At 57.3% G+C, this 14,693-nt stretch overlaps 1 protein-coding gene across 1 annotated transcript in view; it reads left to right on the top strand.

Annotated features, from left to right (window-relative positions):
* Nucleotides 1-14,693, top strand: part of DTNB (dystrobrevin beta) — a 141,268-nt gene that overhangs the window by 19,501 nt on the left and 107,074 nt on the right. Inside the window, exons 6-9 of the mRNA XM_063422411.1 lie at nt 3,728-3,813; nt 8,241-8,395; nt 11,497-11,602; nt 12,832-12,998. Coding sequence (XP_063278481.1) covers nt 3,728-3,813; nt 8,241-8,395; nt 11,497-11,602; nt 12,832-12,998 — 514 coding nt within the window. The remainder of the gene's footprint in view (nt 1-3,727; nt 3,814-8,240; nt 8,396-11,496; nt 11,603-12,831; nt 12,999-14,693) is intronic.

Below are 14,693 nucleotides of genomic sequence, written 5' to 3'. Positions count from 1 at the left end.
TCCTGCACTTTGGCCACAAAATCCCCTGCAATGCTCTGGGCTGGGACAGTGCCCAGGCACAAAGGGACCTGGGGGTACTGGTGACAGTGACAACACGAGCCAGCAGTGTGCCCTGGTGGCCAGGAAGGCCAGTGGCTCCTGGCCTGGATCAGGAATGGTGTGGGCAGCAGGAGCAGGGAGGTCATTCTGCCCTGGACTGGGCACTGGTGAGGCCACACCTCGAGTGCTGTGTCCCCTCAGTTTAGGAAGGACATTGAGTGATGTGTCCGGTTTGTCCCCTCAGTTCAGGAAGGACATTGAGGGCTGTGTCCGGTTTGTCCCCTCAGTTCAGGAAGGACATTGAGTGCTGTGTCCAGCAGTGTCCCCTCAGTTCAGGAAGGACTTTCAGACCCTTGAGCACATCCAGAGGAGGCAGCGAGGCTGGAGAGGGAACACAAACCCTGTGAGGAAGGGCTGAGGGAGCTGGGGGTGTTCAGCCTGGAGAAAAGGAGCTCAGGGGTGCCCTCATCACTCTCACACTCCCTGCAAGGTGCCCTGTGTCAGGGGGGTTGGTCTCTCTCTCCAGGCAGCACTGACAGAACAAGAGGAGTCTCCAGCTGCACCAGGGCAATACAGGTTGGATATCAGGGAAAGGTTTTTAAGGAAAGAGTGCTGAGTGCTGGCATGGCTGCCTGGGGAGGTGGTGCAGTCACCAGCCCTGGGTGTGTTTAACAAAGCCTGGATGTGGCGCTGTGGGTGAGCTGAGGTGGCAGGGCTGGCTTGGACTCCATGATCCTGGAGGTCTCCTCCAACCCAGTGATTCTGTGAATATTTTCAAAGAGACTTCTGGTACAGCTGGGAGCCTGCTCTGGGCTGGGTTCAAGCTGTGCTGGGGCCTCCTGGGGGCTTAGCAGTGCTCAAGAAGTGAAGATGTTTAGTTGAATCTTGCTCCAAAGCCCCTTTTTAAGCTCAGCCTTGTTTGGACAGTGAGTTTGCAGCCCTCTGTGATGTGCTGTGGCCCCATAAGGTGATCCTCACTCCTGGCTGGAATCCTGCATGCCTTGCTCAGGGTTCTGCCCAGCATCTCCTCGTGTCCAGTCTGGTGCATTCTCTCAGCCTCTCTGTGCTGATTTGAGGAGCTGTGCCCCTCTGTGCTCCCTGAGCAGCAGCTGCAGCTCCCTTGCTGTGGCTGCCATTTCCTGCTTTGGCTCTTGCCTTTCTCCAGATCAGCTTTTTTTTTCCCCAGTGGGATCTGGATTTTCCTTCTGCCCCCCAGGGGATTTACCCAAGGCAGTCCCCAGTGCTGAGTGTGCTGAGTTGTGTTTGTGATGGCTTTGATCCTCTCCTGACGGGACAGCTCCTCACTGCCCCCAAACAAGCTGCCTGTGTCCCCTCAGAAATCCAGAGCCGAGGACAGACAGAGCCAGCACAAAGCTGGGAGCAGGTTCCGTGCCAGCAGAACCCAGGGAGTTCTGTTCAGGCCTGGTCTGAACTTAGCTGAGACAAGCTGTAAGGCTTGGCCGAGGCTTTGGCTGTTCTCAGCCAGCTCACAGTAAAAACCAGAGGATCTGAACCCGGGAATGGCCGTGTCTGGAGCAGCTCCCTCGGGAGATGCAGGTGGGGTTTGCTCCCCGCTCCCCCCGCCCTGCGAGCCGCGCTTGAGCTGGGTCCCAGTGCCAGGGATGGGGCAGAGCAGGGGCAGAGCAGGGGCAGAGCAGGGCCGGGGCTCCCTCTGCAGGAGCTCGGCAGCGCGGCAGGAGGGGCCTGAGAAAAATTCCTGAGAAAAATTCCCGTGTGGAGCGGGAACTGCATCCCTGTGGAGCTGGAATGTCACAGAGGGGCTGGTGGCACCAGCAGAACCCTCAGCATTCCCCTTGACAGGCACAGTCCCAGAATCCTGGAATGGTTTGGGTGGGAAGGGACTGTCCCAATGATCCAGTGCCACCCCTGCCATGGCAGGGACACCTTCCGCTGTGCCAGGCTGGGCACTGCCAGGGCTTCCCTGGGCTCAGCAGGCTCTGGTGCTTTCCTGGGAATTCTGCCTGACTGGATGTCCTGAGGGGGAATTTGGCCCCTGGCACAGCTGGAGGGCTGCCCTGGGCCCTGGCACAGCTGGAGGGCTGCCCTGGGCCCTGGCACAGCTGGAGGGCTGCCCTGGGCCCTGGCACAGCTGGAGGGCTGCCCCTGGCACAGCTGGAGGGCTGCCCTGGCCCCTGGCACAGCTGGCACAGCTGGCACAGCTGGAGGGCAGTTGCCTGGGCAGGGTGAGGAGCTGCCTGGGGCTGGGGTTGGGATCAGGGGCACGTCCCTGCTGTGGGAGCTGGGGGTGATGAGGATGAGGAAGGAGCCTCACAGGCCTGTCCTGATCCAAACCAGTCCCCAGTTGTGCTCCCAGCCCTGGTCCTCACAGGAGAATCAGGGTTGTATGGAAGGTTTTGCCTTTTTTCCTTCTGGTGGAGTTCAGGTGGAGTGGCACTGGCACGGAGGGTTGGGCAAATTGCTCAGAATTCCTGGCAGAGTGCAGGGAGGAGTTTGGGGTGATTTAAAACACAGGGGACAGGCCCAGGGTCTGGGGCATCAGGAGAGACCTTTCCAAGGCCAGGATGTGTCCTGGGAGGAGACACTGGTGGCTCTGGGCACTGGCTTTTCTGGGAACTAATTCTGAGCTGAACCTCCTTTGATATAAAATGTCTGTGAAAGGGGAGGGGGCCGAGCTGTGACTTAGGGAGGTTTCAATTCCAGGTGAGCTCTGCCCTGGGCTGATCCCCCAGCGTGGGCAGCAGGGAGGGGGGATTGTGCCCCTGTGCTCAGGTGAGACCCCACCTGCAGAGCTGCCCCAGCCCTGGGGACAACAGCACAAGGACCTGGAGCTGCTGCAGAGAGCCCAGAGGAGCCTGGAGCTGCTGCAGGGCTGGAGCCCCTCTGCTGTGGAGCCAGGCTGGGAGAGCTGGGGGTGCTCACCTGGAGAGGAGAAGGATCCAGGGAGAGCTCAGAGCCCCTGCCAGGGCCTGAAGGGGCTCCAGGAGAGCTGCAGAGGGGCTGGGGACAAGGGCTGGAGGGACAGGACACAGGGAATGGCTCCCACTGCCACAGGGCAGGGCTGGATGGGATATTGGGCAGGAATTGTTCCCTGGCAGGGGGGGCAGGCCCTGGCACAGGGTGCCCAGAGCAGCTGTGGCTGCCCCTGCATCCCTGGCAGTGCCCAAGGCCAGGCTGGACACTGGGCTGGAGCAGCCTGGGACAGTGGGAGGTGTCCCTGCCACGGCAGGGGTGGCACTGGGTGGGCTCTGAGGTCCCTTCCCACCCAAGCCATTTCCTGTCCCTCCAGGCCCTTGTCCAAAGCCCCTCTCCAGCTCTCTCAGGAACTCCCATCAGGAGAATTCTGGTTTTCCAGCTCTCCCCACACTCATCCTGTGCTTTCCCCCCTCCCTGGATTTTTCCAGCACAAATTCCCTGTGCAGCACATTTAGTTACAGTTACTGAACTGACAGCAGTTACAGAAGGTGTTTGTTGTTGTTATTGCCATTATTTGTGGTTATTTGGGGTGTCTGTGCTCCCATTCCCTGTGGAATTGCTCATTTGTTGCCATTATTTGGGGTTCCCTCCCTGGCACTGGGTTTGTTTTTTTCTCCCATTCCCTGTGGGATTGCTCACCTGTTTTTGTTGCCATGATTTATTGTTCCCTCCCTGGCCCTGGGTTTTTTTCTCCCATTCCCTGTGGGATTGCTCACTGTGCCTCTCCCTGCAGCGAGGGCCACGGGAAGCTGACGGTGTTCTCGGTCAAAGCCATGCTGGCCACCATGTGTGGGGGCAAGATCCTGGACAAGCTCAGATGTGAGTATTCCTCAGTGTCTGTGGTCCTTGTGCTCGGTTCTGGGGGCTTCTCTTTCTTCCTGATTCCTGGAGCTGTGCTGCAGATCCCGGAATTCCAGAGTCCTTAGGGTGGGACAGTCCCTCCCAGCCCAGGCTGTGCCCAGTTCCCACCTTGTCCCCAGGGCACTGAGGGCCACGTCCAGGCCTTCTGGGACACCTCCAGGGATGTTTTGTTCCGTGTTCCAGCTCCTGGTTATCCCGAGCCCAGGCTGAGGAGGCTTCCCAAGATCATTTCTTTAGGTTAAACTCTTTGGCACTTCTTTCAGTGGAGAACTTGAGGGCTGATTCTCCACTGGGAATGTCCCATTTGTCACCATTTCCCTGCTTTGAGGATATTGGAGGTTCCTCTGCCTTCCCTGAGGCTCTCTGCACCTTCTCACTCTAATTCCAGCTTCTGAGGTAGAATCCCAGAGTGGTTTGGGTGGGAAGGGACCCCAGAGCCCACCCAGTGCCACCCCTGCCATGGCAGGGACACCTCCCACTGTCCCAGGCTGCTCCAGCCCTGTCCCTTCCCCTGAGCCCTGCTGGCTCCTGGGCTCAGTCCCTTTCCCCTCTGAGCAGGTTCCCCCATCTCCAGCAGCTCTGGGGTGATGGGACTGAGCCACGATCCCAAATCCTGCTGGGCCAGGACACAGAGCAGGATTTCCCCCAGCTGGAGAGAAAACTGGTGGTGAAAGAGTTCTGTAAAACCCTGAGCAGGATGGAGAACTGCAAACAGCTGCTCCTTCCCCTTCCAGCTGCTCCTTCCCCTTCCCCTTCCAGCTGCTCCTTCCCCTTACAGCTGCTCCCTTCCCTTCCAGCTGCTCCTTTCCCCTTCCAGCTGCTCCTTCCCCTTCCCCTTCCAGCTGCTCCTTCCCCTTCCAGCTGCTCCTTCCCCTTCCCCTTCCAGCTGCTCCTTCCCCTTCCAGCTTCTCCTTTCCCCTTCCAGCTGCTCCTTCCCCTTCCAGCTTCTCCTTTCCCCTTCCAGCTGCTCCCTTCCCCTTCCAGCTGCTCCTTCCCCTTCCCCTTCCAGCTGCTCCCTTCCCCTTGCAGCTGCTCCTTCCCCTTCCAGCTTCTCCTTTCCCCTTCCAGCTGCTCCTTCCCCTTCCAGCTGCTCCTTTCCCCTTCCAGCTGCTCCTTCCCCTTCCAGCTGCTCCTTCCCCTTCCAGCTGCTCCTTCCCCTTCCAGCTGCTCCTTCCCCTTCCCCTTCCAGCTGCTCCTTCCCCTTCCAGCTTCTCCTTTCCCCTTCCAGCTGCTCCTTCCCCTTCCAGCTTCTCCTTTCCCCTTCCAGCTGCTCCTTCCCCTTCCAGCTGCTCCTTTCCCCTTCCAGCTGCTCCTTCCCCTTCCAGCTTCTCCTTTCCCCTTCCAGCTGCTCCTTCCCCTTCCAGCTGCTCCTTTCCCCTTCCAGCTGCTCCTTCCCCTTCCAGCTGCTCCTTTCCCCTTCCAGGACAGGAGCCCCGGGCAGGCTCTGGAAGGAGCAGGGGCAGATAGGGAAGCAGAGATCACTCCTTTCCCCTTCCCCGAGGATGTGGAGGGTGTCAAATCCCCCAGTGCTCCTGGAGCCCCCTCACGGAAGGCAGATCCCTCCAAGGCTGCTGAGTTCCTGGTCTCAGGGAGGGAGGAACATTCTGGAATGTGCCTGCCCCAGCCATCTGCTCTGGGAGGAACAGCTCCTGATCTCTGTGCCTCGGCTCTTCCCTGATGCTGCATTTCTCCTCAGCATTAGGATTGTGCTGCTGTGGTTTGCCCCTTCCCACATTTCTCTGATTTCCGCCCCAAAATCACCCCAAAACCTCCTGTCCAGGAGGGTCCCACCGCAGCCTCCCTTCCCTGGGCAGGCTGGAGCTCCCTGGAAATCCTGGGAGCTGTATTTCCAATGTTTTCTTATCCCAGGGTCCATGGGGTGATGGCAGCCTGGTCTCTGCCCTTGCTGGGGACAGGGTGACATCCCAGGAGTGTCCCCATGTCCTGTGGGACAGATGGACTGGGGGGGTTCAGTGGGGCCCTTCCCTGGCTCTGGAATTTCCTGGGCCGTGCTCTCCTTGCGGAGCAGCCCCTGCAGTGCTGGGCAGGGCAGGGATCCCAGGATGTCTGAGGCTGGAAAATCCCTCCCAGCCCCTCCAGTGCCCTGAGTGCCCATCCAGGCCCTCCTGGGACACCTCCAGGGTGGGCACTCCGAGGCCTGAGCCCCCTTTCCATGGGGAAATCCCTGCTGGTGCCAGCCTGAGCCTGCCCTGGCCCAGCCTGAGGCTGTTCCCTCTCCTCAGAGCTGCCCTTTGAAAGGACACAGTGATATCCTGCTTTTTATCATTTCCAGTTTCACTGCTGATCCCCATGGGGAGTTTCCTACTTTGACAACAAACCCACTTTTCCAACTGCAAGACTCCTTGGTGGGGTTTGGAGGGGTTTTTACTTCACCCTTGGCACAGCCTGGGCTCTTCTCTCTCATTTTCACTTGATTTCCATGCCTTTAATTTCTCTCTTTAGCATCACTCGACTCCTGCTCCTGCCCAGCTCAGATCCTGAGCACCCCCAGGAGCTTTCAGCCCATTTTAAACACAATTTAACATTTAAATACAATTGTGTGGTGTCCTCCCCCTCCCACCGTGCCAGGTTCACTGCAGACCTTCAGCTCCTGTGCAGGGGCTCCTCCTGCAGGGGCTCTGCTCCAGAATTTGGGAGTCTGGCATTTGGACTCTCTCATTTTAGTTGTTTCCATCATTTTCATTTTGTGGGCATTTCCATCCTGACTTTTTTTTTCCAGGTTCAGTTTCCAGGTTAAGTCTATTTTTTCCAAAATACAGAAATGCTCCATTTAAAATATTTTTTTCTTTTTCCCCCCATTTCTCCTAATATCTTTTATTTTATAATTTATTTTATTTTCAAGAGACCTTCAGTTCAAGCTGCTCTGTTCAGTCAGTGATACAAATTCCAGGTAGCTTTATCCCTCTGAACTCAGGCACTGCAGGCTTCTTCCTGAGCTCACTCTTTGAGGAAATTGGGATCATTTCTCCAGTTTACTGCAATCATGCTTTTCTGAAAGTCTCTTTTTTTTTTCCCTCTGGTTTTGATCACTGAAATGAAGGTTGTTTTCTGCCAGCATGAGCTTTTTGATGTTTAATTACTGATGGTGCCAGAAATACCAGCAGAGGGGGTTCAGTGCTGTGGGGAGCTCTGGGATCTGTCACATCTCGGGAATTCTGCTGAGCCCTCCCTGACAGAGTGCCCTGGCTCTGGGGTGCACCAGGGCCCAGCTGGCTGCTGCAGAGCTCTCATTCCAGGAGATTCTGGATCCCAGGGCAGTTCTGTCCCCTGGGGTGGGTTTCTTGTCTTCTTTTCTTTGTTTTAGAGCTGGGATTAATGCATGGGAGGCGCAGTGCTCGTGCCGGGACTCTGTTCATTAATTCCTATCTGTGGCTCAGTCTCACCAGCTCTGAGCTCTGACAAGGTGGAGAATGGATGCCTCTAACTCCTCCCAGGCTCTTCTTAAGCACAAACTACCCAATATTGAGATAACCTCTATTATTTATACTTTTAACCCAATAATGACCACCCAAGGCCTGCAATGTGACCCCATCACCCAGTTAGAAAAAACCACCCAAACCCCAGAAGAAGAAGGTGAAAGAAGGACTTAGCCAATGCTCAAAATCTCCATCTTGCTTTTTATCTATTACTGTATTCTAAACCCCATCCCTGCCCCAGGAAGGGCTGGATGTGGCACTGAGTGCCCTGGGCTGGGGACAAGGTGGGGACGGGGCACAGGCTGGGCTGGGAGGGCTTTTCCAATCCCAAAATCCTGGGATGTTTTTGTGCAGGTTTCCCTGGGATGTTTTTGTGCAGGTTTCCCTGGGATGTTTTTGTGCAGGTTTCCCTGGGATGCTTTTGTGCAGGTTTCCCTGGGATGTTTTTGTGCAGGTTTCCCTGGGATGTTTTTGTGCAGGTTTCCCTGGGATGTTTTTGTGCAGGTTTTCCCTGGGATGTTTTTGTGCAGGTTTCCCTGGGATGTTTCTGTGCAGGTTTCCCTGGGATGTTTTTGTGCAGGTTTCCCTGGGATGTTTTTGTGCAGGTTTCCCTGGGATGTTTTTGTGCAGGTTTCCCTGGAGCTGTGCCACCTTTGGCTCTGTCACTGTTGCTCATTCTGGGAGCCCCTCTGAGGGGTTCTGTAGTTTGGGGTTCAGGGGAGTTCCTGGGGGATTCTCCTGCTGTGCCAGCTCTGCACTGGCAGGAGCTTTCCCCTGGGCTGGAGGGAATGGATGTGGGAATGGAGGGAATGGAGAATCCCCCTGGGTGATGAGTCCTGGGCCTCAGCAGGGAGCAGAGGCTGCCCAGGGCGCCCTGGGGCGCCGGGGCCGGGCGTTCTCCCGGAGCGGACCCGCATTTATGGGGGGTTTTATTCCTTTTTCTTACAGACATTTTCTCTCAGCTCTCAGATTCCAACGGGCTGATGATTTTCAGCAAGTTCGATCAGTTCCTGAGGGAGGTGCTGAAGCTGCCCACGGCCGTGTTCGAGGGGCCCTCCTTCGGCTACACCGAGCACGCGCTGCGCACCTGCTTCCCACAGCAGGTCAGCACCGGGGGAACCGGGAGAACTGGGAGAACTGGGAGAGCTGGGAGAACTGGGATAACTGGAATAACTGGGATTGGGACTGGGATAGCTGGGATAGCTGGGATAACTGGGAGAACTGGGATAGCTGGGATAGCTGGGAGAACTGAGAGAACTGGGAGGACAGGAATAGCTGGGATAACTGGGATAACTGGGATAACTGGGATAGCTGGAATTGGGACTGGGATAGCTGGGATAACTGGGATTGGGATAAATGGGATAACTGGGATTGGGATAGCTGGGATAGCTGGGATAACTGGGATAACTGGGGCTGGGATAACTGGGATAACTGGGATAGCTGGGATAGCTGGGATAGCTGGGATAACTGGGGCTGGGATAACTGGGATAGCTGGGATAGCTGGGATAGCTGGGATAGCTGGGATAGCTGGGAGAACTGGGAGAACTGGGAGAACTGGGATAGCTGGGATAGCTGGGATAGCTGGGATAGCTGGGATAACTGGGAGAACTGGGAGAACTGGGATAGCTGGGATAGCTGGGATAACTGGGATTGGGATAGCTGGGATAGCTGGGATAGCTGGGATAGCTGGGATAACTGGGATTGGGATAGCTGGGATAGCTGGGATAACTGGGATTGGGATTGGGATAGCTGGGATAGCTGGGATAGCTGGGAGAACTGAGAGAACTGGGAGGACTGGGATAGCTGGGATAACTGGGATAACTGGGATAGCTGGAATTGGGACTGGGATAGCTGGGATAACTGGGATTGGGATAAATGGGATAGCTGGGATTGGGATAGCTGGGATAACTCGGATTGGGACTGGGATAGCTGGGAGAGCTGGGATAGCTTGGATAGCTGGGATAGCTGGGATAGCTGGGATAGGGACTGGGATAGCTGGGATTGGGACTGGGATTGGGATGACTGGGATAGCTGGGATAGCTGGATAGCTGGGATAACTGGGACTGGGATAACTGGGACTGGGATAACTGGGATTGGGGCTGGGATAGCAGGGATAGCTGGGATGGCTGGGATAGCTGGGGTGGCTGGGATGGCTGGGATAGCTGGGATAACTGGGATAACTGGGATAACTGGGATAACTGGGATAACTGGGACTGGGATAGCTGGGACTGAGATAGCTGGGATAACTGGGATAGCTGGGATAACTGGGATAGCTGGGATAACTGGGATAACTGGGGTAACTGGGATAGCTGGGATAACTGGGATAGCTGGGATAGCTGGGATAACTGGGATAACTGGGATAGCTGGGATAACTGGGATAACTGGGATAGCTGGGATAGCTGGGATAACTGGGATAACTGGGATAACTGGGATAGCTGGGATAGCTGGGATAACTGGGACTGGGACCAGGACCGGAATAGCTGGGATTTGGAGTAGCTGGGACTGGGATTGGGATAGCTAGGATGGGGAGGCTGGGAGCTGGGATTAGGATCCCTGGGGTATGGGGTCTGGGATGTGGGATTTGGGATAGCTGGGATGTGGAGGCTGGGAGCTGGGATATCTGGGATTTGGGATCTGGGAGCTGGAATTTGGGAATTGGGATTTGGGATTTGGGATTTGGAATCTGGGGTCTGGTATTTGAGATCTGGGATTCAGGATCTGAGATTTGGGGCCTGGGATTAGGATCCCTGGGATATGGGGTCTGGGATGTGGGATTTGGGATAGCTGGGATGTGGAGGCTGGGAGCTGGGATATTTGGGATTTGGGATCTGGGAGCTGGAATTTGGGAATTGGGATTTGAGATTTGGAATCTGGGGTCTGGTATTTGAGATCTGGGATTCAGGATCTGAGATTTGGGGTCTGGGATTTTGGATCTGGGGACTGGAGTCGAAGATCTGGGGTCTGGGATTTGGCATTTAAGATCTGGGGGCTGGGATCTGGGATTCAGGATTTGGGATCTAGATTCGGGATCTGGGATTTGGGGTTCCCAGGGCATCAAGGCTGTGGGTCACTGAGGTCCCCTCAGCACTTCGAAAAAATTAAGTCCAAATTAAGCAATTAAAGGATTTTCTGTCATTTCCGTGGATTCCCCTCCTTGAAGGGCCACCCCTGTTCCCCATCAGAACAGCAGGAATCACTCATTTTTCCCAAAACATAAAACATGGCATTTGTACTATTTTGCCTTGATTTTTTCCAGGCTTTTTCACTGTGTTAAGACAATTAATTTCAAAAAGTCACTTCTAGGATCTGTTTAAAATAAACACCTTCTGCGCACCAGTTTATTTTTAAATCCACTGCAGTTGTATCTTAATTGTTCCAATGATTTGTTTTTATTTGAGGTAGTGTAAATAATAAAACCAATCCTTAAATCAACTGTAAACACGAACTTGATTGATCTTAGGCCTAAAATTAAATGTTTAGACTCCGGGCATGATGATGCTCCAGAAGAAACATTTCTGCAGCATTTGATGTAAAATTTATAGTGACTAAACATAAGTTAATTAGCAATTAGCATGTTTGGAATAAGACACAGTAGGAAACAGCCTTTGATTTCAGAATCAGTGAGGCTCCAGATTTACATCTGAGATTGGGGCAGGAATTGTTCCCTGGCAGGGTGGGGAGGGGCACAGGGTGCCCAGAGCAGCTGGGGCTGCCCCTGCATCCCTGGCAGTGCCCAAGGCCAGGCTGGACACTGGGGCTGGAGCAGCCTGGGACAGTGGGAGGTGTCCCTGCCATGGCAGGGGTGGCACTGGAGGGGCTCTGAGGTCCCTGCCATGGCAGGGGTGGCACTGGGTGGGCTCTGGGGTCCCTGCCATGGCAGGGGTGGCACTGGAGGGTCTCTGAGGTCCCTGCCATGGCAGGGGTGGCACTGGGTGGGCTCTGAGGTCCCTGCCCTGGCAGGGGTGGCCCTGGGTGGGCTCTGAGGTCCCTGCCATGGCAGGGGTGGCACTGGGTGGGCTCTGAGGTCCCTGCCATGGCAGGGGTGGCCCTGGGTGGGCTCTGAGCCCATTCCCTGATCCCTGTGACAGTCCAGGGAATATTCCCGGGCAGTTGTGTGTCCCAGGAGGTTCCCAGGCTGGGGAGGCCCGTGCAGGCTGCAGTGCAGGTTCCTGTCTCAGCGCAGCCCCCTGTGCTCTCCCTGCAGAAGAAGGTGATGCTGAACATGTTCCTGGACACGCTGATGGCCGACCCTCCCCCCCAGTGCCTTGTGTGGCTGCCCCTCATGCACAGACTGGCCCACGTTGAAAATGGTAAATGCAATTTTCTCCTGCTCCCGGGGCTCTGCTCACACGTGGGATTGCTCTGTCCCGGTCCCTGTCCCTGTCCCTGCCCTGTCCCTGTCCCTCATTGCCCTGTCCCTGTCCCTCATTGCTCTGTCCCTGCCCCTCATTGCTCTGTCCCTGTCCCTCATTGCTCTGTCCCTGTCCCTCATTGCTCTGTCCCTGCCCTGTCCCTGCCCTGTCCCTGCCCTGTCCCTCATTGCCCTGTCCCTGCCCTGTCCCTGTCCCTCACTGCCCTGTCCCTGTCCCTCATTGCTCTGTCCCTGTCCTGTCCCTGCCCTGTCCCTGTCCCTCATTGCTCTGTCCCTGTCCTGTCCCTGCCCTGTCCCTGCCCCTCATTGCCCTGTCCCTGCCCTGTCCATGTCCCTGTCCCTGTCCTGTCCCTGCCCTGTCCCTGCCCTGTCCATGTCCCTGTCCCTGTCCTGTCCCTGCCCTGTCCCTGCCCCTCATTGCTCTGTCCCTGCCCCTCATTGCCCGTGTCCCTGCCCTGTCCCTGCCCTGTCCCTGCCCTGTCCCTGCCCCTCATTGCCCTGTCCCTGCCCTGTCCCTGCCCGTGTCCCCTGCCCCTCGTGCCCCTCGTGCCCTCGTCATTCCTGTCCCAGAGCACCCCGGGCTGGGGTCACAGGGCTGGGACTGGCTGGGTGTGAAAGCAGCAGCAGTGCAACCCCATGCACTGGAGTGTTACAGCATTTCATGGAGATAAAAACACATCTTCTGAATGTTCCTGAGCCCCAGGAGAGGCTGAGGGAGCTGGGAAGGGGCTGAGCCTGGAGAAAAGGAGGCTCAGGGGGGACCTTGTGGCTCTGCACAGCTCCTGACAGGAGGGGACAGCCAGGGGGGGTCGGGCTGTGCTCCCAGGGAACAGGGACAGGACAAGGGGAAATGGCCTCAGGCTGGGCCAGGGCAGGCTCAGGTTGGACAGCAGCAGGAATTTCCCCATGGAAAGGGGGCTCAGGCCTTGGCAGGGGCTGCCCGGGGAGATTTGGAGTGCCCATCCCTGGAGGTGTCCAGGGAATTCCTGGAGGTGGCACTGAGTGCTCTGGCACCAAAACCTGCCCTGGCCGCAGAGTCCTGTGCAGATAACGAGTGCTGAGGGACCTGGGGCTGCTCTGGGAGCTCCAGGGAAATGGGGCATCCCAGGTTTACCAAAAATACACCCAAACTGATTTGTTAATTGTTTTTTTCTCCCTGCCTGCCAGTCTTCCACCCCGTGGAGTGCTCGTACTGCCACTGTGAGAGCATGATGGGCTTCCGGTACCGCTGCCAGCAGTGCCACAACTACCAGCTGTGCCAGAGCTGCTTCTGGAGGGGCCACGCCAGCGGCCCCCACAGCAACCAGCACCAGATGAAGGAGCACTCCTCGTGGGTAAGGGCATCCCCGTGGGTGAGGGCATCCCCGTGGGTAAGGGCATCCCCGTGGGTAAGGGCACTCCTCGTGGGTAAGGGCATCCCCGTGGGTAAGGGCACCCTCCTGGGCCAGGGCATCCCCGTGGGTAAGGGCATCCCCGTGGGTAAGGGCACTCCTCGTGGGTAAGGGCATCCCCCTGGGTAAGGGCATCCCCGTGGGTAAGGGCATCCCCGTGGGTAAGGGCATCCCCGTGGGTAAGGGCATCCCCGTGGGTAAGGGCATCCCCCTGGGTGAGGGCATCCCCGTGGGTGAGGGCACCCTCCTGGGTAAGGGCTTTGTCCTGGGCAGGGGCACTTCTCATGGGTCAGGATGTTCTTCTTGGGTCCTTTTGTTCCTCCTGGGAAAATTTGTTTCTCCTTGGAAAATTTGTTCCCTCTGGCTCAGTTTGTTCCTCCCGGTTTGGGCTGTTCCTCCCAGTTTGGGCTGTTCCTCCCAGGCCAGGCTGTTCCTCCTGGCTCGGGCTGTTCCTCCCGGCTCGGGCTGTTCCTCCTGGCTCGGGCTGTTCCTCCTGGCTCGGGCTGTTCCTCCTGGCTCGGGCTGTTCCTCCCGGTTTGGGCTGTTCCTCCCGGCTCGGGCTGTTCCTCCCAGCTCAGGGTGTTTTCCTGGGTGGCTGTATCTGGAGCAGCCTCTCTGTGCTGATTCCCTTGGGAATGTTCAGGGTCTGGAGCAGAACTGTGGGGCTTTTCCAGTTCTCCAAACACCAAGGGCTGTGAGCAGGGGAATTGGACTGGGTTTATTGATCATTCCTGGCTGGGACAACCCCAGGGATGGGGCTGGGAATGGGGCAGATCCAGCTGGGAATGGGGCAGATCCAGCTGGGAATGAGGCACATCCAGCTGGGAATGGGCACATCCAGCTGGGAATGAGGCAGATCCAGCTGGGAATGGGCACATCCAGCTGGGAATGGGCACATCCAGCTGGGAATGGGGCACATCCAGCTGGGAATGGGCACATCCAGCTGGGGATGGGGCAGATCCAGCTGGGAATGGGGCACATCCAGCTGGGAATGGGGCACATCCAGCTGGGAATGGGCACATCCAGCTGGGAATGGGCACATCCAGCTGGGAATGGGCACATCCAGCTGGGAATGGGGCACATCCAGCTGGGGATGGGGCAGATCCAGCTGGGAATGGCCCCAGGGGCTCAGGGCTGCCCCACTCCTGTCCAACACCCCCATGGAGGGTCTGGGCTCGAGGGCAGCGCCCTGGCCCAGCCCAGGGCAGCCCCAGGGTGGGATGTGGCTCTGCTGGGGCAGGGAGCTCTGCAGAGGGATCAGGACAGGCTGCACGGAGCCAGGGGCAGCACTGGGGTCACACCAAGCCCCTGGAACGCCCCAGGATGGGGCAGGGGGCCCTGGCACGGCTGCCCAGGGAGGTTTGCAGTGCCCATCCCTGGAGGTGTCCGGGGCATTCCTGGAGGTGGCACTGAGGGCTCTGGGCTGGGGATCCTGGAGGCTTTTCCAGCCCAGGGGTTACACGTGGGTTGGTGTCAAACCTGTTCTTCCCAGAAAGCCACAGCAGGACCGTGGGGTCTGTGCCCCTGTGCAGTGACACTTTAGGGACAGCAGTGCTGTGACAGTGCTGCTGTGCCTCTCCCTCCTGCCAGCTGGGAATGTTTGCCTGGAAAGCCCAGAATTAGTGCAGAAATGGTCTC

This window comes from Prinia subflava, chromosome 2, assembly GCF_021018805.1.
Source record: "Prinia subflava isolate CZ2003 ecotype Zambia chromosome 2, Cam_Psub_1.2, whole genome shotgun sequence".
In the NCBI taxonomy this organism is placed as follows: domain Eukaryota; kingdom Metazoa; phylum Chordata; class Aves; order Passeriformes; family Cisticolidae; genus Prinia; species Prinia subflava.
Note: the sequence above shows the minus strand (reverse complement) of the source record. Positions and strands in the feature narration are given on the sequence as shown.